The following is a 27043-nucleotide window of genomic DNA, read 5'->3' on the forward strand; positions in this document are numbered from 1 at the left end:
GTGGGCTTGGAGGGGTGGTGCTGGGGTGGGGCTCACCTGGTGAACTGGGTGTGTGCCCAGCTGTTGACATGGGTGGGGCCTCACCTGGTCACCATGCGTGGGGGCTCACCTGGTGCCCATGGGGTTTGTGCCCACCTGGTGCCCATGGGGTGGGGCCTCACCTGGTCACCATGGGTGCATGCCCACCTTGTGCCCATGGCGTTTGTGCCCACCTGCCCCGCACAGATTCCCCCCTTGGGGCAGCCAAGGGAAGAAGCCCCCTGAGCCCTGTCTGCCCCTCTGAGCGCCCGCCCCCCGTGTCCCCCAGGCCGCAGGGCAGCCAGGTGCCCCCCAGCTCTTCGGACGTGCTGTACCCACGGTCGGTGGGTGTGCAGCTGCCCCCGCCCCTCCTGGAGCATTACCTGCCCCGCGGCGTGGACCCCACCATGCCCGTCATCGTCAACACCCGCAGCCTCAAGGACGGCGACGCCGGGGACGACGGGCACTCGGTGCCCGAGGGGGACATGTACCGCTACAGCGAGGACGAGGACTCGGAGGGCGAGGACAAGAGTGACGGCGAGCTGGTGGTGCTGACGGACTGAGGGGCACAGGGGGACAGCGGAGGGGGTGGCAGGGCTGGCTGCCACCTCTGGGCGTGTCCTGGTGCGGTGGCACTCGGCCACAGGGGAGCTGCCCACCTGTAGAAGGGTCCCACGAGGGTGGGCACCTGGGATTTTGGGTGGCAAGGACTGGCTTGGCCTTGCTTTGGTGGCACGTGGAACTGAGGCCAGCGAGCCTGGAGATTTGGTGATGCTGTGGCTGCTGCGCTGTCACCCCTGTGGGGACCTGAGGCTCTTGGGCTGGAGGGAACGTCCAGAGCATCTCCAGCCCTGCAGCACCTGCAGCGGGTCCTGGAGAACCTCACCTGCTGCACTGCTGGGCACGGGGTGGGAACATGAGGTGGGGACACAGAACAGGGACATGGGATGGGGACACAGGACAGGGACACACTGGTCCCTCCTCTAACCTGGTGTGACCTCCCTGCCGCGCTTCCCGCTCGCTCTTTGGCGCCTGCCAGCCAATTCCCACCGAGCCAATTTTAGCTCCAGCCTGGCCCTGGCTCCAGCCAAGGGCTCCTCAGGGCCCTTTGTGCTGCCGGCAGCTCTGGCCCAGTTTGGGAATAAAGCAGGGGCTGTTCCTGCCCTGCCAGCCTCCCCTCGGGGGGGACGTGCCCGCCTGTCCCCGGGCACCTGGCCCTGCAGGCCGGGCTGCACCTGAGCCCCGTGGGGTGAGAGGGAGGGAGAAGGAACGGCCGTGAGGGAAAGGAATGATGAGAAAAAATGAGCTTGGTATGGTCAGAGCCTGTTCAGGGGCTGGGGTGTGGCTGGGCATGGCGGTGTCCAGGTGAGAGTTAGGGGTGTCCAGGAGTGTGCCGTGCCCAGGTGTGTGGCAGTGCCCAGGTGAGAGTTAGGGGTGTCCAGGTGAGAGTTCAAGGTGTCCAGGTGAGAGTTAGGGGTGTTCAGGTGAGTGGCAGTGTCCAGGTGTGTGTGCCATGTCCAGGTGTGTGGCAGTGCCCAGGTGTGTGTGTGTGACATGTCCCTCTGTGTGGCAGTGTCCAGGTGTGTGTGTGCTGTGCTCAGGTGTGTGTGCCCAGGTGAGTTTGTGCAGTGCCCATGTGTGTGTGGTAGTGCCCAGGTGTGTGTGCCATGCCCAGGTGTGTGCCATGCCCAGGTGTGTGGCAGTGCCCAGCTGTGTGCCGTGTCCAGGTGTGTGTGCCAAGCCCAGGTGTGTGTGCTGTGTCCCCCCCGTGTTCAGCCGCTCTCTCCCCGGCCGTGTCCCCACTGTCCCTCTGTGCGCGGGGCTCCGGCACCTCCGTGTGGCAGAGCCGGGAACAGCCCCGAGCCTGGGACAGCGCGGGGACAGCGACAGCGCTGGGGACACCGCCGGGACTGTCACTGTGCTGGGGACACCGCGGGAACAGGGACACTGTGGGGACACCGCGGGGAGAGTGACAGTGCTGGGGACACCGTGGCCACCCGGGCTTGAGGCTGCACAAAGTGGGCACCGGCCTCTGTCCCCTTGTCCCTCTGTCCCTTTGTCCCCAAGCCGGGTGGGGGATCCGAATCTCAGCAGCACCAGCATTCCAGTGCTGGGGACACTGCCCTGGGGACACTGTCATGGGGACACTGCCGTGGGGACATCCCTTATCCCAGGGGACATCCCGCCAGCCCCTGCCCTGCCCAGCCAGCCGCTCCCTGCTCCCCTGCCCTTTGTCAGTGCTTTATTTATTCCCAACTCCCTGGGGAGGGACAGGGGTCCCTGAGGTGGGACAGGGGTCCCTGGGGATGGAAAGGGGTCCCTGGGGAGGGGTCCCAGCTCCAGGGCTGGACCAGGCTGTGCTGCAGAGGGACTGGAAGCAGATGTGTCCCCTCCCCACAGCTGCAGCTCTTCCTGTGTCTCTCTTCCATTTCTTTTTCTTTTTATTTTGTTGTTGTTATTTTGTTTTGTTTTTTAAAGATTGTAAATATAGATAGAGCTTTATTTTGTTAATAAGACAACGAGTAACTTAACCTGTATATTTCACATCCCTGTTTACAATCGTTCCTCCCCCTGGCCCTTGGCACAATAAAAGTGACTTTTTGGAGCAGAGAGTGGGGCCTGGGTTGGATGGGGACATCTCAGGGTACAGAAGGGACAGGAGCACCCCAAGAGCCCGGGGGGGGCTGCCCCTGCTCCAGCCCCAGATCCACCAGCCCCAAATTCCAGCTACCAGCAGCTTTTATTTCCCACGGAAACAAACACGGATGTGCCGGCAGCCCTGGGGCCACCTGGGGGAGGTCCCTGTGCCCAGAGAAGGGACAGTCACCTTGTCCCCACAGGGCACCTTGTCCCCACAGCCAGAGGAGCACAGGGCTCTGGGGGACATCCCTGTGGCTGGAGAAGGGACAATCACCTTGTCCCCACAGCCAGGGGAGGGGCACAGGAGGTCCCTGTGCCTAGAGAAGGGACAATCACCTTGTCCCCACAGCCAGGGGAGGGGCACAGGAGGTCCCTGTGCCTAGAGAAGGGACAGTCACCTTGTCCCCACAGCCGAGGGGGGGCACAGGGCCCTGATTGCTGCAAGGAGCTGGACGGGGCTCAGCGGGGCAGGGGTGAAGCTGTGCCCGGTCCTGGAGCGAGGCAGCTCCGTGCCACCTCCTGCCAGGGGTGGGGACACAGCCAAGGGAGGAGGACAGGGATAGGGACAGGCAGGACAGACCCCCCTGCATGTCCCCAGACCCCCCTGACCCTGGGGGCAGAGCTGAGGGCAGGAGGGAAGCCACCAAGCCAAGGAGACAGTGGGGACAGGCAGGGGCAGCTGTGGGGACACCCTGCAGAGGGGACGGGCACCCAGTGCCCCCCAGCAGCACCCCACTGGTGCCAGGGGCTCACGGCTGGCTCTGCCCCTCTGCCCACAGCTGCCACCGCAAAGGGATAAGAGCCCCATGCCTGGGGTCAGCAGGGACCTGGGACAGCGCTGCTCTGGGGGTGGCACCCAGCAGGGCAGGAGGGGACAGTGGGGCAGTCAAAGTGACCAAAGCGGGGCAGCTCTGAGGGCCCTGAGCAGCCGGGGTGACCCCGTGTGCCCCTCGGGGCAGTGCAGGGGAGGGGGCAGTGCCAGGCAGCAGCAGCAGCAGCAGCAGCAGCGGCAGTGCCAGCGGGGCACGGACCTGCCGGGCACCGGGGCCGCGCGGGGCTTGGCATTAAGGCGGTGGTGAGGCTTCCTGGCATGGGCTGGGGCCTCGCCGGGGCCCTGGTCCTCTCCAGCATCTCATGGTCCAGTCTTGGGGGTGGCCAGGCTCTCCTGGGAGCGGTGGTGGCCGGGGCAGGGCTCCTCTTGTCCCCCTTGGCACCGCGGCCGGGCTGGGCGAGGGGTGAGGGGGGCGCGAGGGCACGGCCAGGACAGGAGAGCTCGGGGTGGCCCCTACTTGGGGACCTGCAGGGCTGTGACCACCGGCTTCATCTTGAAGTACTGTTTAAACCTTAACTTTGCATATCTGTAAAGAGAGGGAGAGAGGAGGGATGGCTCTGAGACACTCGTGTCCCCTGGCACTGCCAACATCCTCCCCAGGGACAGCCGAGATCTTCCCCGGGATCCTACCCAAGGACCATTGGGATCCTCCCCAGGGACTGCTGTGATCCTCCCCAGGGACCACAGGTTCTTCCCTGGGATCATCCCCAGGTACTACTGGGATCTTCCCCGGGATCCTCCTTAGGGACCACCAGAATCCTCCCCAGGATCCTTGGAATCTTCCCTGGGATCCTCCCTGGCATATTCCCCAGGGACCACCGGAATTCTCCCTGGGAACTGCCAGGATCCTCCCTGGGATCCTCCCCAAGATCCTCCCCAGGGATTACCAGGATCTTCCCCAGGATCCTCTCCAGGGACTGCTGGGATCCTCCCCAAGCACCATTGGGAGCTTCTCCAGGATCCTCCTCAGGATCCTCCCCAGGGATTGCCAGGATCCTCCCCAGGACTGCCCCCAGGATTGTCCGCAGGGATTTCCATGATTCTCCCCAGGAATTGCCAAGATCCTCCCCGGGACCCTCCCCATGACCCTCTCCGGGCTCCTCTCTCTCCACCCATTTCCCTGGGAGCAGCCCGTGTGCACTCACCGTAAGAAATTAAAGTCTATGGTGGAATATTTATCCTGGATCAGGCCCCAGCAGGCCCAGAGGAAATGGGACGCCTGCAAGGGGCAGAGCAAGGATCAGGGAACGGCCACGGAGACAGAAACCCCCGTGCCCCAATCCCCAGGGCTGTGACAAGGACAGGACATGGACCCACGGTGGGGTTTTTGTGCCCTCCAGAGGCTGCTCCTGGCTGGAGCTGGAGCGAGGGATGGCAGCAGCAGGGAGGGTGCTGAACATGGGGTTCCACCTCTGTGCTGCCCTCCTGGCAGCTGCAGCCGGGAAAACAGAGAATGTTTCACCCGAAATTTCCGGAAAATCGGCTGGGGCCGCCTGCTGGCAGTCAGCACAGAGGATTTCCTCACTCCAGCCGTGCCTGACCCCTCTGAAGGGCTGCCCAAGGCCACCCTGTCGGGCACAGCTGTCCCCAACACACCCCTGTGACCTTGCCCAGGAGCTCGGTGTCCCTGAGACACTGCCAGGCCCTGTGGCACAGCCTGTCCCTGATGTCCCCAAGCCCTCAAGCTGGCACCAGCTGGAAGGCCAAGAGCAGAGGAGAAATCCCTCACTCCCTCGTCCCCTGGGTTGTGTTTTCAGCCCTGGAGTGAGGCCGGCTCCTTCCTCCTCCTCACTCACCAAGGAGAACTTGTTCACTTGCACGTAGAGGGTCTCCAGCTCCTCCTGGGACACCTGGCTGTCACCTGGGTGGCCCTGGGTGAGCTCCTTGTAGGCCTGCAGGTAGGAGTGCAGCCAGTGCAGCTGCGTCTCCTTGCTGGGGTAGAGGCCGTAATCCACCTCCTTCACACCTGGGGGGACAGGGGGACACGGGGGGATATGAGGGGGACACAGGGGGGACACAGGGGGGACAGGGAGGGATTGGGCTCTCCATGGTAACACGAGGAGAGCACAACCCCAGCCAGGCACAAACCCAGGACCAGCTGCTGGGCGTCGGGGTGAAGAGCCAGGATTGGCACCCCAGGGGCATCCAGGTGCCCAAGGGCAGCAGAGACCCCGCCGTGACCATGGGCAGCCCCATTTCCTGCTGTAGGATTTGGGGTGCAGCTCCCTCCTCCATCCCCAGGGATGGGGAGACGCCATTTCCCATCGTGGGATTGGGGATTCCGGTCTCCCCTCCATCCCCACGGATCAGGAGAGCCCAGGACAGCCCCATTTTCCACCCTGGGACTGGGAATGCAACTCCCTCCTCCATGCCAGGGATAGGAAGATCCCATTTCCCACACTGGAAGTGGGGACACAACTCCCTTCTGCACCCCAAGGGATGGAGACACCCCATTTCCAACATGGGACTGGGAATAACACTCCCTCCTCGATCCCAGGGATGGAGATACCCCATTTCCCACCCCAAGACTGGGATAAAACTCTTTCCTCCATCCCAATAACAGAAATACCCCATTTCCCAGTATGGGACTGGGCATACAACTCCCTCCTCCATCCCAGGGATGGGGAGACCCCAAGCCAGGCTCATTTTGCACCCCAGGACTGGGGATACATTTCCATCTTCCATCCCTGGGGTCAGCCCCATTTCCCAGTAGGGGACTGGGAATAAAACTCCCTCCTTCACCCCCAATAACAGGAAGAACCTCCCTCCTCCATCCCAGGGATGAAGAGACCCCATTTCCCACCCCAAGACTGGGGTTTCAACTCCCTCCTCCATCCCAGTAATTGGAACACCCCATTTCCCAGTATGGGACATGGAATTCCCAGAAATAGGAACACCCCATTTCCCAGTATGAAACGGGATGACTCCCTCCTCCATCCCAGTAATAGGAACACCCCATTTCCCACTATGGGACATGGAATTCCCAGAAATAGGAACACCCAATTTCCCAGTATGGGACTGGGGATGACTCCCTCCTCCATCCCAGTAACAGGAACACCCCATTTCCCACTATGGGACTGGGGATGACTCCCTCTTCCATCCCAGTAATAGGAACACCCCATTTCCCAGTATGGGACATGGAATTCCCAGTAACAGGAACACCCAATTTCCCAGTATGGGACTGGGGATGACTCCCTCTTCCATCCCAGTAACAGGAACACCCCATTTCCCAGTATGGGACATGGAATTCCCAGTAATAGGAACACCCAATTTCCCAGTATGGGACTGGGGATGACTCCCTCCTCCATCCCAGTAATGGGGACACCCCAGGCCGGGGATGGGGGGACTCTGGGGGCCCCCGGGTGCTCCCCACCTGCGAACTCGTTGAAGTGGTTGCCGATGTCGAAGGCCTGGTAGTTGTAGCCCGTGTACTCGTAGTCGATGAAGCGCACGCGCTCTGCGGGGACAAAAACTGTCAGCGGTGGGGACAGGGGTGGTGGCAGCACCTCAGGGATAAAATGGTTCCAAAATCGTGGGATATTCAGGGCAGTTGGAAAGAAAGGTTGGGCCTGGTAGGCCCTGGGAAAATGTTAGGTTTTACTGGATCACGTGAAACTGCAGCTGTATAATAGTTTAATGGATATGATAAATGAAATTACTATATGACATGATAAATTATATATGATAAATATGATAACATCTATATTATAATATTTACAAATATTGTATTAGAAATATAGAAATAGGTCCATTATATTTCCATTATATTATAATATTTATAAATTTATTATATTTATATTCATTTTAATATTTAGAAATATTATAACATAAGTTTAAATCAATATAAATATATTATATTTTCATTATATTATATTTACAAATTTATTATATTTATACTCATTATAATATTTATAAATATTATAAAATAAGTTTTAAATAAATATAAACATAAATATATTATATTTTCATTGTACTATCATATTTATAAATTTATTATATTTATATTTATTATAAAATTTAGAAATATAACATAATGTTTAAATAAATATAAATATAAATATATTATATTTTAATTATATTATAATATTTAGAAATTTATTATATTTATATTCATTATAATATTTATAAATATGATAATGTTTATCACAGTTATCATATAAATATGATAAGTTATATGACTGTTAAATGCAATGATTGATTGGTAATTGGATATAATTATTGCTAAATGCAATGATTGGTAATTAGATATAATTATTGCTTAACTGCAACAAAAAATATGAGAAACGATGTTTGGGGGGTTTGATGGAAATTACAAGAACCCAGGCTTGGATGAGATCAATGTATCCAACAGAACAATATAAGTTTAATAATAAATATGTATTTATATAAGGATAAAAGTACAAAAATGCTTTCATCCCGAGCCCATGTCGGAGCCAATTTGGGTCCGTACCCCTGACACCCAGAGCTCCTCAATAACAGCACCTGGACAGAATCGTTCTGTGACTGCTGCCAGTGCCACCCCCCGAGGGACAGACCTCGTATCCTGTCGTAGATGATGTTCTTGCACAGGAGGTCGTTGTGGCACAGCACCACGGGGGAGCCCAGCTGCGACAGCGTCTCCTGCATCCAGGCCAGCTCCTGCTCCAGCGCCTCGGGGCTGGGCACGTCCCGCGGGAGGCTGCCCGAGGGGACAAAAGGGACAGGGTGGCATCGCTGCTGCTCTCAGAGGGGACAAAAGGGACAGGGTGGCATCGCTGCTGCTCTCGGAGGGGACAAAAGGGACAGGGTGGCATCGCTGCTGCTCTCAGAGGGGACAAAAGGGACAGGGTGGCATCGCTGCTGCTGTTGGAAGGGACAAAAGGGATAGGGTGGCATCGCTGCTGCTCTCGGAGGGGACAAAAGGAACAGGGTGGCATCGCTGCTGCTCTCAGAGGGGACAAAAGGAACAGGGTGGCATCTCTGCTGCTCTCGGAGGGGACAAAAGGGACGGGGTGGCATCGCTGCTGCTCTCGGAGGGGACAAAAGGGACGGGGTGGCATCGCTGCTGCTCTCAGAGGGGACAAAAGGAACAGGGTGGCATCGCTGCTGCTCTCGGAGGGGACAAAAGGGACGGGGTGGCATCGCTGCTGCTCTTGGGGGGGACAAAAGGGACGAGGTGGCATCGCTGCTGTTCTAGGGGCAGAATTGCGCTTCCCTGGCTTTCAGCACTTCCCTGGGGACTCAGAGGCAGAATTTCCCTGACTTTCCCTCTCTTGCCTTACAAACGACCCCACTAATGACACAAAGAGGGGCTAACCAGGCTGTTTTTTGGGGAGGGGACCAGGTTTGGTACCCAGGCACCCACCCCACCTCAGCCTCAGCGCATCCCTTGTCCCCAAAAACCCCCACGCCCGCCCCCAGATCCACCCAGCGCTCGCTCCCCGAGCATCCGGCAAAGCCCCCGGGGATGTTTTGGACTCTGGCAGCCCGGCGGTAACCTCAGGAGAGCTTCCAAGAAGAGAGCTCGTTAATGATTGCCTAATTGGCCGCGAGGAAGGCGCAGGGTGGGTAAAGTCTGGCCCTGGCCCGGCGGGTGCTGAGAAGAGCCCGGCTGGCTCCTGCCGCGGGTTAATGATTGCCCTGCCCGGGGTTCGTTCACCTCCTGCGCCCCTTGGGGCTGCCCCAGCCCTTCCCAGACACCCCAGCTCCCGCCTGCCGGGCCGAACCAGCCGCCCCAAAAAAGCGGGATGGGCTGGCTGGGAGAGAGAATTGAGTGGTTTGATTTCTAGGGTTAATTGTCAGCTCAGCAGGGCTTGAGCTCGGGGCTTATTCTAGGCTTAAATTCCCAGGAGGAGGATTGTTCCAGCAGTGGGAGGCTGTGGCTGCAGCTGGATCCTGCACAGACACATCCCAGAGCTCCAAAAAAGCTGAAATCCCCCCCAAACTGGCAGCAGGAAAGGGTTGGAGCTGCTCCAGGCGCTCTGAGAGGGATCCAGCCCCAAATCCAGCCCCGAATCCCTGCAGAGGCTTTACCTGGGAACCTGGGCCCCAGAGGGTGGGCAGGGGGTGCCCGAGGCAGAGCCTGGCTCTGTGGGATCCCTCTGCCTTTACCTGGCGTTGGATACCTTTGGGCTGAGCTCTGTCTTCACCAGGCTGAGGTATTTGTGCAGCTTCTGCCACAGGATGGGCCTGGGGAGGCTCCCGTTGGCGTGGATGGCGTGGACTCGGGCCATCTCCCGGGCCACCAGCCTGGCATGGAGCACAGCAGAGGGGTCAGGGGTGGTCCCAAATCCTCAAAATCCCCCCTGCAAAATCCCCCGATAAGCTCTGGGGGTGTCTTCGGGGGGGATTCCCTGAAAATCCTGCCTAAAACACGGGGTTAGCACAGCTGAGCCCTCATTCCGTGCCAGGGATCGGCCTCTGAAGCGTTTCAGAATTGCCATTTTCAGGGTGTATTCAGCCCTAAACTCTGCTTCCTGAGGTATTCCAGCTTCCCAGGAAACTTTAATTCCAGCTTCCTAGGAAACGTTAATTCCAGCCCAGGAAACCTTAATTACGGCTTCCCAGGAAACCTTAATTCCAGCTTCACAGTAAAATTTAATTCCAGCTTCCCAGAGAACCTTAATTCCAGCTTCCCAGGAAACCTTAATTCCAACTTCCCAGAGAACCTTAATTCCAGCTTCCTGGGAAACCTTGATCCCAGCTTCCCAGGAAACCTTAATTCCAGCTTCCCAGGAAACCTCTCTTCACCAAAACCTGATAAAAACCAGAAATTTGGTAATTTTGACAACTCTGGCTGCAGTTTGACCCATTCACCCCTCAACCCCCATTTACCCCAGGACTGGGCACCACCAGTGACCCCCACCCATGACAGTCAGGGAAGAGCTGAAAACACAGAACAAACCCCCAGAAAACTGGGGGAGAAAAACTGGGGGGGATCCCCTCAGGACATCCCACGCACCTGAAAATGTGGGGATCCCTCACGTGGTCGGGTCCCAGCGCGATTCCTGGCAGGAATTGGTAGCAGAGCCCGTTCTGGAAGGCGCAGTAGAGGTCGGGGGCGCATCCATGGGCTCGGAGCACCTGGAAATTCCTCAGCTCCGTCTCCCTGTCCACCAGCAGCTCGGTTTTCCTGCCGTACACCCGCACCAGCAGCGCGTCCGCCATGCCCTCGTCCGTGTAGCAGGCCACCAGCTTGTTGGTGATGCCATCAGTGAAGAGCTGGGAGGGGACAGACACCGCGGGGGTGACACCTGGGTGGGGCTGGGAATAAGGGAACCCCCATGTCTGCTTCCCAGCCCGGTGGGAAAACCTCGTGGAAATGGCAAAAAATGAGGAAAAGGAGCGAGGAAACACAGCCAGGAAAGCTCCTGGGGGGAGTGAGATGAGTTTGGGAGGACCGAGGTTCAGGGGTCTGCTGGCAGAAGGGGTGGTTTGGGTGAAAATCCTCTTATTTTTCACCTGGAACAGCTCAGAGACACCTCTGCACGCAGAAGGGGTGGTTTGGGTGGAAATCTGGCTAATTTCACCTGGAACAGCTCAGGAATATCTCAGAGACACCTCTGCAGGCAGAAGGGGTGGTTTGGGTGGAAATCCAGCTAATTTCACCTGGAACAGCTCAGGAACAGCTCTGCAGGCAGAGGTGGTGGTTTGGGTGAAAATCCGGCTAATTTCACCTGGAACAGCTCAGGGATATCTCAGGAACAGGCAGAAGGGGTGGTTTAGGTAAAAATCCTGCTAATTTCACCAGGAACAGCTCAGGAACAGCTCGGGAACACTTCTACAGGCAGAGGTAGTGGTTTGGGTGAAAATCCTGCTGATTTCACCTAGAACAGCTCAGGAACAGCTCAGGAACAGGTCAGGAACAGCTCTGCGGGCAGAGGTGGTGGTTTGGGTGGAAATCCTGCTGATTTCACCTAGAACAGCTCAGGAACAGCTCAGGAACAGCTCTGCGGGCAGAGGTGGTGGTTTGGGTGGAAATCCTGCTGATTTCACCAGGAACAGCTCAGGCATATCTCAGGAACAGCTCAGGCCAGATGTGCCACCAGCACACTTGGCACGGGAGCAGCCCCGGGAATGTCTCCCCGGGGGGGGGGGAGGGCGTGGGGGGCAAATCAGCGTCAATTGGCACGAAATTCAAAAAACTAATAAATAAATAAACCACGCAACGAGGCTGAAAACAAGGCCGGAGCACACACCACCCCCCATGCCCTCCTCCGACCCTCCCCGCGGGCCGGGGCGCTGATAGGCGGGGATGTCGCTGCTGGGGACAATCTCGTGTCACCGCTCTGATGGCTCCCCGCAGATGGAAAGGGAGTTTTGTTCTCCCCGAGCTCCGCCTTGGCCGCCTGCCCGCGCACATGCCGGGGCTGCTGCCGCCCGCGCCGGGGTCCGCGCCCCATCCCGCCGGGATTTGGGCACCTCCGGGGCACCCGAGGGGGTTTGGGGACCTGTCACCGCACAGGAAACCCCTGTCCCATTGTCCCCGTGCCAGTTTTGGGGTGCTGTGGCTCCCCCTGGGCAGGATTCCTTCATCCCGCCGGGATTTTGGGCATCTCTGCGGCACCCGAGGGGATTTAGGGATGTGTCACCCCACAGGAAATTGTCCCTGTGCCAGCTCCAAGCTGGGCACACCGGGGTGCTGCAGGTCCCCATGGGAATGATTCCCTCATCCCGCTGGGATTTTGGGCACTTCCAGGGCACTGAGGGGGTTTGGGGCTCTGTCACCCCACAGGAATTCCCTGTCCCATTGTCCTTGTGCCAGCTCCAGAGTGCTGCAGGTCCCCATGGGAATGACTCCCTCATCCCGCTGGGATTTTGGGCTCTTCCAGGGCACTGAGGGGGTTTGGGGCTCTGTCACCCCACAGGAATTCCCTGCCCCATTGCCCCCCACACCATGGGGTGTTCATCTCCAAGCTGGGCACTCTGTGCCTCCCCTGGGAATGATTCCCTCATCCCACCAGGATTTGGCCACTCCCAGGGTACTGAGGGGGTTTGGGGCTCTGTCACCCCACAAGAAACCCCTGTCCCACTGTCCGCCATAGTGCCAGCTCCAAACTGGGCACTCTGGGGTGCCGTGGCTCCCCACGGGAATGATTCCCTCACTCCTGTGGGATCGAGGAGCTGGAGCAGGAGGGGGGAGAGGGCTCCTGCTCCGGCAGCCGTGCAGCTCAGGGATGGGACGGATAATTTTAGACATCCCACTCAGCAACCCACGCTCCCCTATAGGGTTCCTATATATAGGGCTCCCCAAGCAGCCTCCCAGGGGAGACTCCAGGCACTGGAATGAGACCCTCCAAGCCAGACAGGGCTGACTCCCCCATTCCACAGCTGGATTTGGGGGGAGCAGGGCGAGGCTGCTGCCCCATCCTCGGGGGTGCTGCCCCCTCAGCTGCAGCAGAGCCTTCTCAAGCTGCTTTTCCCCGAGCTGATAATCTGGGTTCACCCTGGTGCTCAGCTCTTTCCTCCTCTTGTCCTGCCAGGCCCCAGAGGTTGGAAATTCAGGCAGCAGAGGTGTCACATCCTGTCCGTGCAGGTGTCACCATGGGCCGCACATGGGTCAGCTGCAGGTGAGCAGCTCCACATGGAGTGAAATCCTTGGTGCTGCTTTGTTTTGCTGCCCCACAGCCCAGGCAGCCCTTTCCAGCAGGTTTAATGGGATTATTGAGCCTTATCCCCCCCTGAATTCCAGGCCACCGACTCCGGAGACGCACACGTGGCTCCTGGGTGACCTGCAGGGACTCGCTGCCTTTGGGGGTGGCTCCCAAGGCTGGCAGTGGCTGCCCCGGGGATGCCCAGTGCTGTTCCCTGTGGGTCCAGGCTGCAGCCACCCCAAATCCTTCCCTCCTGCAGCCGGGTGGCAGCAGGGACAGAGGGGAGGAGTGACACTCGGTGAACTTTGCAGGGATTAAATGCAAAGCGAGTCCTGTGCCAAAGCGCTGGGGTGAGGCGGCAAAATCCAACTGCTGGTGCTTCACTGCCAGGAGAACCCCACAGCATTCCCAAAACAGCACCGAGCTGCTGCCTCAGCACCCCCAGCCTGGGCTGGCCACCAGCAGGGCAACTTGTCACCAAATCCGGGCTAAAAACATCCAAACCTGCACGGCTGTGGCTCCATGGCGCTGCCACTGTTATCTGTGGTTGAGAGATGGATGGATGGATGGATGGATGGATGGATGGATGGATGGATGGATGGATGGATGGATGGATGAAATCCATGGATGGAGGGATGGATGGATGGATGGATGGATGGATGGATGGATGGATGGATGGATGGATGGATGGATGGATGGATGGATGGAATCGATGGGTGGATGGATGGATGGATGGATGGATGGATGGATGGATGGATGGATGGATGGATGGATGGATGGAGGGAGGGACGGATGGATGAAATCCATGGATGGAATCTATGGATGGATGGAGGGAGGGATGGAATCCATGGATGGAGGGATGGAGGGATGGATGGAATCCATAGATGGAGGGATGGAATCTATGGATGGATGGATGGAATACCTGGATGCATGGTTGGATGGATGGATGAGGGATGGATAGGTAGAGGGATGGGTGGATGGATGGATGGATGGATGGATGGATGGATGGATGGATGGATGGATGGATGGATGGATGGATGATGGATGGATGGATGGATGGATGGAGGAGTTTGTCCTTCCCTGGGAGTGTGGGGGGCTGTCTCAGCTGCATGGACATTCCTCGGGGATGAGGAGCAGGACCTCTGGGAAGTGGGCACAACCGGGAGCGCAGGGCAGGGCAGCCCGAGCTCCCAGATCCTTCTTGCCACGTTCCTGAGCTCCGGGAGATTTTCCCAAGCCACTGGCACAGCCTGGTACAGCCCCCGCGAGGTGCTGGGAACGGGGCAGAGCTCCAGGGCACCGGGCAAGGAATGGGATCACTAATGGGAACCAGCTGAGGCCCCTGGCCCGCTCCATCCCATCCCGAGCGGCTCCTGCGAGGGGAAACGCGGGAGGAGGGAAAGCAACCGAGGGAAACGCAACGGGAGGGTTTTCCCTCAAGTCCTGAGTGTTTTTCTTTCTTTTTCTTTCTTTTTTTTTTTTTTTTAAATTAAAAACACACGCCCGCACACCCGAGCTGCTGTGGAACACTGACCCCTGCGGATCCTGGATACCGCAGCGCCGGGGTCCCTCCACAACCACCGAGCTCTGCGAGCAGAGCGAGACATTTCCTGCCCCGGCAAACTCCAACTCCCAGCTTCCTGCCCGCTGCCATCTGCCCTTTCAGATGGCTTTTCCTGCAGCTTCTTGTATTTAATTACACTTGGCTATTAATACATTTTTAATGACGGGAAGCGTGTGCCTTCGGAGGGGACACTCGCTCACGTGCAGACGTTTAAGGGCACGCAGTCCCAGCCCCTCCACGCTCCGGTGCCCAGCGCCAGGGCACAGCCGAGGGCACCGGCGCCACCCGCCTGTGTCAGCCCAGCCCCGGCCGCAGCGATTCCCACGCCAGCCCAGCTCTCCCAGCAAAGCCCTGGCAGCCCCGCACAGCGGAGCCCTGTCCCGTGCCAGGAGCCCGGGACTGGTGTCCAGCTCCCACCTGAACCGGGGCTCAGCCCACGCAGTCAGGGAAATGTGGGAGCCAACAAATATCCCAAACAGGAGCGGCTCCCGGCAGCGGCTGCTCCTGCGGGCACTCCTCGGCAGCCGGCCTGGGGACCCTTTTGTACCCACAGCCACCGCTCGGTGACCACTCCAGGGGTCCCTAAACCTCGTGGGGGGGGTGCCATGGGGGTGTCATGCCTTTGCACTGCTGATGAAGCCCCGGTCATGCTCTGGGCACAAAGGGGAGACCCAGGGGTGGGGGTACGGGGTGTCACATCCTGTGGGGCAAGTCCTACAGCCCCCCATGGTGAACCCTACAGCCCCCACGGAGTGAGCCCCACGGCACCCCTTGGGTGAGCCCGACATTCCCCCTCGAGCAGACATGGGAGCCCCCCGGGTTAAACCCCACAGCCCCCCTATAGCGCCCAGGCTGAGCCCCACAACGCCCCTAGGACAGACCCCATAGCGCCCAGGCTGAGCCCCACAACGCCCCTAGGACAGACCCCATAGCGCCCAGGCTGAGCCCCACAACGCCCCCAGGACAGACCCCATAGCGCCCAGGCTGAGCCCCTCAGCCCCCCTTGAGCTGCCCCCACACCCCGCCGGGGCGAGCACCGCAGCCGCCTCAGACAGACCCTATAACCCCATACCCGCCCCCCGGCCGGGCTCCGCAGCCCCAGCGGGCGATCCCCGGGGCGAGCGGCCGCCGGTTCGCGGGGTGCCGGCTCAGGCTCTCCCCCGTACCTTGGTCTTCACCGTGGCCGGGTCCCAGGCGGGTCTCAGCCGCCGCACGATCCGCAGCGCCCCGGGCAGCACGTCCCCCTCGTTCACCGCAATGCCGAGGTGTGGCACGGCGGAGGTCGCGCCGCCGCCCCCCCGCTCCGGCCCCGGGCAGTCGGGGCAGCGGGCGGGCGGTGCGGCCATGGCCAGCTCCGCGCTGCCGGAGCCGCGGCCCATGTGCCGGGGGCTGCGCGGGGCCGGCGGCCGCGGGGAGGAGCCGCCGCCGTTGGGAAGCCATGAGTCACCGGCCCGCCTCCCGCCCGCCTCCCCGGCAGCGGCGGCAGCGCCCGCACCGGCACCGGCACCGGCACCGGGGGGCAGGGACCCGCATCCTACCGGGACCGGCATCCCGGACAGGGGATCCGCATCCTACCGGCACCGGGGGGAGGGATCTGCATCCTACCGGGACCGGCACTGCGAGCAGCCGCTCCGCATCCTACCGGCACCAGTACCGCGGGCGGGGACTCGCATCCTATCGGCACCGCCATCCCGGACCGGGCACCCGCATCCTACCGGCACCGGCATCCCGGGCCGGGCACCCGCATCCTACCGGCACCGGCATCCCGGGCCGGGCGGGACCCGCACCCCCCGCACGCCGAGGCCCGGGCGCCGCACCCGCTCCCGATCCGCACCGGCATCCGCGGACCGGCATCCCACCCGCACCGGGACCCCAGCGCCCCACTGGGACCGCATCCCGGGCAGGGGATCCGCACCGGGATGGGGCATCCCGTCCACGGCGTGCTGGGCAGCGGAGCCCGGCCGGTACCGGAGCCAGGACCAGGACCCCGCTCTGCCGCAGCTGCTGCCGGTGCCTCCCCCACCCATTCCCGGAGCCTCTCAGCCGCCCCGCACCGAGATCCCCCCTCCGCACCTGCTGCCGGTGCCTTCCCCATCCATTCCCGGAACCCCAAAGCCGCCCCAGAGGATCCGAGAGCGGGACCGGGACCGCCCCCGCCACACCCCGCACCCCAATGCCCACCCATCCATCAGCTGAACCCCTCCGCCATCCCGGGGGGCTCCGCGCTGCCCCCACTCCCTCCCTTGGGGTGACAAAGGCTGAGGAGCCACGCACGGGATGCGCTCCAGCCCCCAGGGCTCCGCTCGGGATCACCTCTCCCACTGCACCCTCCGCGCACTGACTTCCGTAGGGATTCACAGCTGGAATGGGAAGAGGTTTTAGGGGTGAGGACAGAGCGGGATTTTCCCGCTGGCAGAGCCCCTGCAGCTGCCGGACGCGGCTTCATTATCAGAGGAAATAACAGCGTCGCATGGGCGGCACCGCGGAGTGCCCCCCTCCAAAACCCCCAGCTGGCCGCGCCTAAAACCAGCCCAACGGACCGTGGAGACCTGGGGAAAAATCATTTAAAGAGAGGGAACTGGGGGACAAAAACCCCGCCGGGCAGTTTCCCGTGTCGCTATAAATAGCGCCAGCCCTGTCCGTGTTAATAGGATGCGCATAATTGCTGCCGCGCTTTGCTGGGCTGAGCGCGGCCTAATTGCTCGGCCGGAACGATCTAATCCGGGCTAGCGGAGCCCCGCAGGCAGGGCCGCCGCATCCAGCGGGAAATTGCCCCCGGAGCAGCGATTAGAGGTGTTAATAACCCGGCTTAAGGGGCCCGGCAGCGGCTCGGGCGGATTTTAACTCTCGCTGCTTGAAACGAGTGCACGGAGTTGGAACAGAACCGGCTCCGCCAAAACCATCCCGGTTTAGGCCGGGCTGGGCCTTTTCCAGCTGGGGGATGTGGCAGAAGGCGCGGTGGGGGCTGAAGGCGCCTTTTGCACCCACTCGAGTCTTCTCCAGACTTGGCCTCGGCTGTGGAGAGCAGGGCAGAGGAGGCTGGGACATTTCCAGGTGGGATTTCCCTCCTGTAGGAAGGGGAAACTCTCGCCAAGCATCTCTGCGCATCCAGAAGGCTGTGAGTGCCCTGACCTCAGCAGGTTCCCTCTTTTCTGATGGTTCCCTCCCTCCCTTGCCGCTGCTTCCCGGCTCCTGGGCAGCTCAGGAAACGCTGGGTGAGAGCAGAAATTCATCCCTTCCCTCCACACCCCGGCCCCAAAGAGTCACTGCCACCACCCCGGCGTTGGAGGTGACAGAAAAAAAACCACATCCCACCCACAGGAGCCGGAATTTTCCCATCCCCAGAGCCCCGGAGCCGGAATTTTCCCATCCCCGGAGCCCCCGTGTTGTGCATCCCAGCACGGAGAAGCTGCAGAGAAGCTCCCAGGAGGGACAAACATCCGCCCCAGGCACATCCTCTCCACTCTGCGGCTGCCCTGGGGATGAGGATCCGGGCAGGGAGGGGTGGATAAAGGGCTGGGAGCTTAGGGGGAGGTGCTGGAAGGGTCACACAGCAGCCGCTGGCTCCCCTTCCTAAATATCCCTGCAGCTGAGAGGGAATTTGGCAACTCGGGGAATTTGGCAGCGCTGGAATTGTCAGCCCTGGTGCTCCTCGGGGCTGGAATTGTCAGCTCTGGAAATTCCTCAGTTCTAGAATTGTCAGCTCTGGAAATTCCTCAGTTCTAGAATTGTCAGCTCTGGGGTTCCTGAGAACTGAAATTGTCACCTCTGGAGTTCACCAGCGCTGGGAATTGTCACCTCTGGGGTTCCTCAGTGCTGGCAATTCCTCAGCTCTGCAGCTCTGAGGGTGAGGAGCTCCTGCCACCTCCATGGTGAGCTCCTGATTCGCTCCAGGCCCTGCCCCAGGAGCAGCTTTCCCACTCCCAGCCACCTGAACTGGTCAAACTGGAGGCCAGCCCGTGTTCCCCTGGCACGGGGATCCATGGCTGGAACTGGGAACATGGCCCTGTCCCTCCCTCCAGGCCAGCTGGCACAGGGGGCACCTCCAGGGGCATCTCCACACCCAGGGCAGAGAAAAACCTCTGCTTTTTTAATGAAACCAGACCCTGGGGCAGGAGCCACCGTCCTGTGTGACACAGACCCGCAGGCGCTGTCCCCTCCCTGAAGTGCCACGGCAGAGCTGAGGCACAGCCCTGTCCCTGTCCCCAAGGGGACACCAGGGGCTCCTGGCACCACCCCAGCTGCAGGAGGAGCTTTGCAGAGCCCTTGGTTTGCCCGCAGGAGCTGGGGAGGGCATTGCACCCTTATGGGCTGGAAGGGGCACAAATGAAGAGGTGGCTCCTGGCACAGGGACATTTGTGGCCCAGTTCCCTAAATAAAGGGATATTTAGGGAATAGAATCTCCCCCCTCTGCATGACCAGCCCTCCTCTCATCCTCCCGGTGCTTTAAATCGTTTAATATCAAACTCACAAAGAGGGGCAGGGCTGACCCCGGCTAGAGCTCTCTTTAAACACCGATTATTGCCCCCAGGTTAGGAACAGCACGAACAGTCCCAGAGGTCCCTCAGCCGCACCAGCACCAAGTCCCCGTGCTGTGCGCTGCTCCTGCCATCGCACATGGCCCTAAAAGCGCCCGGAGGGGCCGCTCCGGCCGCAGGATCCCGCTGGGATTCGCAGCCCCGCTCCAGGCTCGGCTCCCGGGAACAGCGCGGGGGTTTTGGGAGCGGGAACAGCGAGATTTGGAGAGGAGGTGGCAGAGCTGGAAGGGAGCTGCTGTTCCCTCGCTGCTTCCCGCAGCCTCCGGGCTGGTTCTGCACACCCAGCCCGGCCCCCGCGGCCCCCCCCGGCCCTCAGCGGGCGGTGGCGAAGCCGATGCGGTTGTGGCGCCGGTCGAATTTGGTGTAGTAGTGACCGATGAAGGTGGCGCCCAGGATCCAGAGGGGACCGGCCGGAGGGGGGATGTCCAGCCCGGAGAAAGCCACCACGCACACGTCCTCGCCGTACTGGGATTGCTGCGGGAAGGAGACCCGCGGGGTGATGGAGGGGACAAGGGGAGGGTCCCGGTGTCACCCCCTGCTCGCCCATGGTGTTCCTTGCTCGGGGATCATGGAATATCCTGAATGAGGATCATCGGGACCGGCTCCTTCCCCTGCACAGCCAGCCCCAAAAATCACCAAAAATCCCTCCCTGTGCCTGGGGGTGACCTCCCTGCGCTGCTTTGGGTTTGGCAAAGGCCCCCAGAGGTGCTGAGCGCTGTGGAGAGGATCCCACCGGGGCAGCAGTGGCAGGAGCAGCCACAGGAGCCCCTGCGGGACTGGTTTGGTCAGGGTGGGATGGTGCCCATGCCAAGGGCTGGGCAGCAGCTCTGGGGCAGGACCGAGCCACGGCAGGGCTCCCACGGCACGGGGGTGGCCCTTGGCACAGGGGTGGCACCACCTCCCCACGGGAGCTCCAGGTGAGCTGGAGCTGGGGAGCAGCAGCAGCCTCAGCCTCCTGCTGGTGGGTCCCTGCTGCCCAAATTGCCCAGATTTAGGTTTGGTTTAGGCTGGGCTCTGTCCTGGATCAGCTCCTCAGAGTGTGGACAGACACAGGCAATGGCGATCTGCAGCTCCACTCGTGCTGACCGCAGGGAAAATGTGGATTTGCCCACTGTGAACTCTTGGTGGCCACTTCCCGCTGTTCTGGGGTGAAAAACCTTTCCCGACATCCAAATCCCAGCAAAACCCATCCCTGCTGACCCCAAATCCCCCCCAGGCCACCCAAGGACGCAGGGACAGCTCACCCTGGCTCAGGTGGGCACCTCCACCCAACAGGAGGGTCTAGGACAAACAAGGAGCATCATTTTGGGGCTGATTGTGGCTGATTTTGGACACTCACCCGCAGCACGTAGGCCGGGCCGCTGAGGCCATAGACCTTCCCTCCCAGGTGGAAGGAGATGTTGGGCAGCTGAGGCACCTGCTCGCAGTCCACCACGTACTGCAGGGGAGGGGACAGCGCTGGGACAGGGCCAGGCAGCCAGGGGGACACGGGGAGGGGCTGGCTGTCACTCACCTCTCCTTCGGCCACCTCGGTGGCCCCGATGGCTTTCATGAGCACGGACACGGGGCCGGCGGGGCCGGTGATGTAGGAGGCCCCAGTGTCCACAGCCACCGAGCAGCCTTCCCTGCAGAACAGGATCTCAGCACCTACAGACACCCTGGAGAGGGAGAGGTGGCCCTGAGTGTCCCCTGGTGACACCCAGCGTGCTCCTGGGAATGTCACATCCATCCCAAATGTCCCCTGGTGACACCAAGGGTGCTCCCAGGTGTGACATGTCCATCCTGAGTATTCCCTGGTGACACCAGGAGTGTCACTTCCATCCCAAATCGCCCCTGGTGACACTAAGGGTGCTCCTGGAAGTGTCACTTCCATCCCAAATCTCCCATGGTGACACCCTGGGAGTGACACATCCAACCCAAACATCCCTGGTGACACCCTTGATGCTCCTGGGAGTGTCACACCCATCCTGAGTGTCCCCTGGTGACACCAGGAGTGTCACACCCATCCTGAGTGTCCCCTGGTGACACCAGGAATGTCACACCCATCCTGAGTGTCCCCTGGTGACACCAGGAATGTCACATCCCACCCCAGCCAGGCATGTGCCACTCCCGGCTTTTCCAACGTGGGATCTGAGCTCCATCATTTGCAGGGCTGATTTTTTTGGGTTTTTTTTTTTGGTTAAACAGAGCGGGATTGTTTCAGCTCCTCCCGCAGGACTGACGGGGGTTAAACTCTTCCAACTGCAGCTCCCGGGTGGAATCTCAGCCCACGGTGCCACCCCCTCTGCATTCCCAGCTGCTCCTGGCTCCTCGCTGAGCCTGGAGGAGCTGGAGGGGCCCACCCCTCTCCTCCCCAGATTGGGAAAAACACTGAGGGAAAACATCCCTGAAATCCCCGAAATCCCCAAAATCCCACCCTCACAGAGCTGCGGGATGCAGCCCTGGACCTGCCAGTGCTGGGCTAATATTGGGTTTGATGATCCCAAAGGCCTTTCCCACCTCAAATCCCGGGATTTGGGATTCCCGGGCCATACAGGGCTGTCCCTGCCCTCACCCCTTCATGCGGATCTGCCAGAAGCCGCTCCTGCTGACATTCAGGTAGTGGAAGTCGCCGGTGTAATGGGCTGGGTCGCTGCCTCCCAGGATGATTTCCCCACCGGGCTTCAGGGGAGCATTCCTGTGCCAAACACAGCGGCAGGGATTCCCCTTTCCCCAAAAATCCCAGCCTGGAGAGAGCAATTCCCCTTCCCCCAAAAATCCCACCCAGGCAGGGATCGATTCCCCTTCCCCCAAAAATCCCACCCAAGCAGGGAGTGATTCCCCTTTCCCCCAAAATCCCAGCCCTACAGGAGCAATTCCCCATTCCCCAAAAGTCCTAGCCAGGAAGGGAGTGATTCCCCTTTCCCCAAAAATCCCATCCCAGAGAGAATGATTGCTCTTTTCCCAAAAATCCCAGCTCTGTCATAGAGCAATTCCCCTTTTCCCAAAAATCCCACCCAGGCACGGATCGATTCCCCTTTCCCCAAAAATCCCACCCAGGCAGGGACTGATTCCCCTTTTCCCAAAAATCCCACAGCCATGAGGCTCTGCTGGCCCTGTCAGCAGCAGGGACAGCGAGGTGACACATGCTCCAGGTGGGTGTGGTGGCCCCTGAGTGGGGGCAGAACCCGGGCAGGACATCCTGGGGCTGGCAGAGGGACCAGGGGACACTGGGGGACACAGGGGCTGGCAGTGGGTGGCCTCGAGGGCACTCGTGCTTTGGGTCTTCTTACTTGGAGGCGCTGCAAAGAGGGGGATGCTCCATGGAGCGCCAGGGCCAGCAGCGTCCCCAGGGAGCCCAGGGGACACAGGTGACACCCAGAGGCCCGGGGGATCCTCCATTCCATCCCTCCCCATCTCCTCCAGAATTCTCTCATCTCCCTCCATCCCTATTGCTTCCAGAATCCTCCATTCCTTCCCTCCCATCTCCTCCAGGAGCCTCCACCTCCTTCCAACCCTCCCATTCCATCTCTCCCAGGGATCCTCCATTCCATCCCACCCCATTTTTCTTCTCCAGGATCCTCCATTCTATCCCTCCCCATCTTCTCCAGGATCCTCCATTCCATCCCTCCCCATCTCCTTCAGGATCCTCCATTCCTTCCCTCCCATCTCCTCCAGGAGCCTCCATCTCCTTCCCAGTCTCCCAGTCCATCTTCTCCAGGATCCCCATCTCCCTCCATCCCCATTTCTTCCAGGGTCATCCATTCCATCCCCTCCTATCATGACCAGGATCCTCCATCTCCTTCCATCCCATCTCCTCCAGGATCCTCCACCCCTTCCCTTCCTTCCACCCCATCCCCATCCCCATCCCCATCCCCATCCCCATCCCCATCCCCATCTCTCCAACCCACAAACCCCTCCCCGCCGCGCCCGTGACCGCCCCAACCCCGACCCCGTTTTGGGGGTGTCCCCGTGCCCCTCAGCCCCACCGGCTGTAGTAGACGGAGAACACGTCCTCCTGGAGGATCTGCTGTGCCAGGATGCGGTCGAAGACGGGCGTGATGCCATCGATGGCCTGGCTGGGGTAGCCCATGCCCAGCACGCCGTCGAACCTGGCGAAGATGAAGGGGAAGGCGGGCAGCGCCGTGGCCTCGGCGAACACCTGGATGATCGGGATGTCCGACACCTGTGGGAGGGCATGGGGGGGATTTGTGGGGCGCTGGGAGGGCTGGAACCCTAAAAAACCCCACACGCGTCCTGGCTGAGCCGGCGGCTCTGGGTGTGTTCTGTGGGTTCTGTGGGTTCCAGGTGTGTGGATTTTGGGGATTCTGTAGGTGCAAGGTGTGTGGAATTTGGGGGTTCTGTGGGTTCCAGTGTGTGAATTTTGGGGATTTTAGGTATGTGGAATTCAGGGATTCTGTGGGTTCTAGGTGTGTGGATTTTAGGGGTTCTGTGGGTTTGGGATTCTGTGGGTTCCAGGTGTGTGGATTTTGGGGGCTCTGTGGGTTCCAGGTGTGTGGATTTTGGGGGCTCTGTGGGTTCCAGGTGTGTGGATTTTGGGGGCTCTGTGGGTTCCCAGGGCTCACCATGACAATGTCCTGGCTGAGGACGCCTTTGACGCTGCCGGTGCCGTAGCGGATGGCGAAGCCGGTGCCATTGGCGATGTAGGTGCGTGACTTGGAGGAGTCATAGCGGCTGTGGGACACTGGGGACAGGGAGCAGGGACATCCCAGAGGGGCACAGAGCACCTCTGTCCCCCCAAAACCCCCTGGGGGGGGGTGAGTAATGGGCCCATCCCACCTCAATGCCAGGACACCAACAGAAAGACCCCCCCCATGTTAAAATCCATCAGAAACGAGACACCCCAACCCGGTCTGAGCAGCTCTGGGGGTCGCTGAGGTTTTGGGGGGGTCACCCCCAGCCCCGTCCGTGCCCCCCCCTACTCACCACAGGCGCTGTAGAGTGGGGAGCACTTGTAGGATGGCACCCACAGGTTGGCCGAGCCCGTGTCAAAGACCACCTTGAAGGTCTGCGCGGGGGTCCCGATGCTGATCTCGCCAAAATATTGGGTCTGGGGGGGGGACGGGGAGCACCCCATGGCTCACACCGAGCCCAGCTGGGGCTGCAGGGGGACACCGCGGTGACAAACCCGCCCCTGGGCAGGGCCACACTCACGTCCAGGTAGTTGGTGAGCAGGGTGGCGGCTGTCCCGTTGCGGGGACCGTCCCCTCCTCCGCGCGTGGCCCGGCGCAGCTCCGGGAACACCTCCCGCACCTTCACCCCCATCTCCTGCAGCGTCTGGCGGATGGAGGGCATCCTCCGCAGGGCGATCCTGGGGGGCGGCACAGAGCTGGGGGGCACCGGGGGATCCCCCCCGGCCCCTCCGGCAGCTTCCAGCTCCAGCCCGGCGGCTCTAGATGGCAGCAGCTCCCCGCCGCTCCCGCCGCAAGGCGGGGACCCCCAGCTGGATTGGGGACACCCCCAGACCCCGAGCCCGGCCCCAAACTCGGTTATTTGGGATTCGGGGTGCTCCTAAAGTGTTTAAGTTAGGAAAGACCTTCACCCCCATCTCCTGCGGCGTCAGGGCGATCCTGGGGGGCAGCGCAGAGCTGGGGGGCACCGGGGGATCCCCCCCAGCCCCTCCGGCAGCTTCCAGCGACATTCCCGGCCTCGGGAGCTCCAGCCCGGCGGCTCTAGATGGCAGCAGCTCCCCGCCGCTCCCGCCGCAAGGTGGGGACCCCCGGGTGGGTTGGGGACACCCCCAGACCCCGAGCCCGGCCTCAGACTCGGCTATTTGGGATTCGGGGTGCTCCTAAATTAAGTTAGGAAAGACCCCCGCGCTCGTGGAGTCCCACGGTGAGCATGCGGTGCTCGAGGAGGAGGAGTGAGGAGGAAGAGAAGAGGAAGAGGATGAGGAGGAAGGGCGTGAAGCAGCAAAGCCCCTCACCGTCCTCAGCAGACCCCGGGAATAAAAGAGGGGACAGCCCCGTGAGGGTCACAGGAGCTCGGCTACCTCTGCAAAGCCTGGGCTGGCGAGGGGACAAAAGTGGCGCCCCAGGTGACGGCCAGGAGCAGCAGGCAGCGCCGCAGGCTCCTGCTGGGTGCCACGGCCATCGTGTCCCCCGCTGTCCCCTCCCTGCCGGCGGCGCCGTCCCGTCCCTTCCCGCAGGGCTGGAAGCTTTTATAGCCCGGGATCCTCCATCCCTGCGGGATTCTCCTCCCCTGGCAGGGGCAGGGCTGGGAATGGCATGGAGAGCACCGGGAATGGCATGGATAGAACTGGGCAAACTGGGAATGGCATGGATAGAACTGGGCAGACTGGGAATGGCATGGATGGCACTGGGCAAACTGGGAATGGCATGGATAGAACTGGGCAGACTGGGAATGGCATGGATGGCACTGGGCAGGCTGGGAATGGCATGGAGAGCACTGGGCAAACTGGGAATGGCATGGATAGAACTGGGCAAACTGGGAATGGCATGGATGGACCTGGGCAGGGTGGGAATGACATGGATAGAACTGGGCAAACTGGGAATGGCATGGATGGCACTGGGCAGACTGGGAATGGCATGGATGGAACTGGGCAGGCTGGGAATGGCATGGATAGAACTGGGCAGACTGGGAATGGCATGGATGGCACTGGGCAGACTGGGAATGCCATGGATAGAACTGGGCAGGTTGGGAATGGCATGGATAATTCCCATCAGGGTGGGAATGGCATGGAGAGCACTGAGCAGGGTGGGAATGCCATGGAGAGCACCGGGCAAACTGGGAATGGCATGGATGGAACTGGGCAGACTGGGAATGGCATGGATGGAACTGGGCAGACTGGGAATAGCATGGATAATTCCCATCAGGCTGGGAATGGCATGGAGAGCACTGAGCAGGGTGGGAATGCCATGGAGAGCACCGGGCAGGTGGTTGGGACAGTCCCCATGGAGGGTGGCAGGGCCAGGATGCCCCCTGTGCCCGGTGGGAACGCGCCAAGGGGAGCTGTGGATATTTGAGAGATGGGTCCCACATCCCATGGGGCTGGTTGCTCCCGAATTACTCCACTCTCCAGCACAGCATGTGAAGGGCACAAATCCCTGCTGGTGCCACCTGGGAGAGCTGATGGGGGGGTGCTGGGTGGTGGCACAGATCTGGGTGACATCCTGGCCAAGGAGATGTCCCCAGACTCCAGCTGCAGGTGGGATTTCCCCCCAGGGGAATGGGAATGGCAAAGGACACTCAGCCCTGCTGGCCATGGAGACACCGAGTGAGGACCCCCCCAGCCCCCTCTGCCCTTTGGGGGTGCTCTGGGGAACCCCCCCAGCCCCAGCTCTGGAGCTCCGAGCAGGGAACAGCCAAACCCATCCCAGCTCCTCCTTATGGGGTCAGATCCTGGTGTTTGGGATGGGAGACGCTGCTCAAAACCCTCAGGAGCTTCCGGCTGCACCCCTGGCCCCCCTCCAGGCTGCTGTGCCTCCCTGGCAGTGCCCAGCCCGGGGTGGGGGATGCTGCATCAGCGCCGCCGCTCCCAGGGTCTCCTGACCTCGGGAATCTCAGTGGGAAATTACCCCAAAGGCAATAAAAATGTTCTTGGAAGAACCCTGAGGACACATTCCCCCCCACCCCCAGCCCAGCCCCACAGTCACCCTCCTGTTTATGGGATTTGCTCAGGGCCCTGCTGTCACCCCAGTCCAAGGCACACCCCACAAACTCCAAACAACTTTCCCCCCAAAGCTGGACATTTACCGCCTCATTCCCTGTGGGATTTTGGCTGCCAGGGCACTGCTGACCCCGGCAGGCCCCAGGGCTCAGCCCCACGGGGCTCTGCCCCCATCCCTGACGTCTTTTCCCACGCAGGACCCGTGTCCCTGCGTCACTCCGGGGAGCCTCGTGGCCGGCACAGGTTGCG

At 60.7% G+C, this 27043-nt stretch overlaps 3 protein-coding genes across 6 annotated transcripts in view; 1 reads left to right on the forward strand and 2 right to left on the reverse strand.

Annotated features, from left to right (window-relative positions):
• The window catches only part of SOX13 (SRY-box transcription factor 13), a 27439-nt gene extending 24816 nt beyond the window's left edge, over window positions 1-2623 (forward strand). For 3 of the 4 annotated variants that reach the window (XM_066565149.1, XM_066565151.1, XM_066565150.1), the window contains exon 14: window positions 308-2623. In XM_066565149.1, coding sequence (XP_066421246.1) covers window positions 308-581 — 274 coding nt within the window. In that variant the 3' untranslated portion in view covers window positions 582-2623. The remainder of the gene's footprint in view (window positions 1-307) is intronic. The other variant, XR_010784991.1, reaches the window with a different exon arrangement.
• ETNK2 (ethanolamine kinase 2) lies at window positions 2507-16066 on the reverse strand. The gene is given in 10 exon segments (XM_066565152.1): window positions 2507-4016; window positions 4636-4709; window positions 5287-5456; window positions 6864-6947; window positions 8026-8168; window positions 9581-9718; window positions 10431-10690; window positions 15793-16019; window positions 16022-16048; window positions 16051-16066. Coding segments are annotated over 10 exon segments (1212 nt in total). The 3' UTR covers window positions 2507-3943.
• A 3410-nt stretch (window positions 16067-19476) lies between these two features.
• Window positions 19477-25257, reverse strand: REN (renin). The gene is made up of 10 exons (XM_066565052.1): window positions 25157-25257; window positions 24319-24475; window positions 24091-24214; window positions 23730-23848; window positions 23133-23329; window positions 22437-22445; window positions 21719-21841; window positions 20678-20822; window positions 20504-20602; window positions 19477-19638 (listed from the first exon to the last, which is right to left on the reverse strand). Exons 1-10 carry the CDS (start codon window positions 25255-25257, stop codon window positions 19477-19479), a joined length of 1236 nt encoding a protein of 411 aa, XP_066421149.1.
• Window positions 25258-27043: the final 1786 nt, after the last annotated feature.

The sequence above is a fragment of the Molothrus aeneus genome, chromosome 24, assembly GCF_037042795.1.
Source record: "Molothrus aeneus isolate 106 chromosome 24, BPBGC_Maene_1.0, whole genome shotgun sequence".
In the NCBI taxonomy this organism is placed as follows: domain Eukaryota; kingdom Metazoa; phylum Chordata; class Aves; order Passeriformes; family Icteridae; genus Molothrus; species Molothrus aeneus.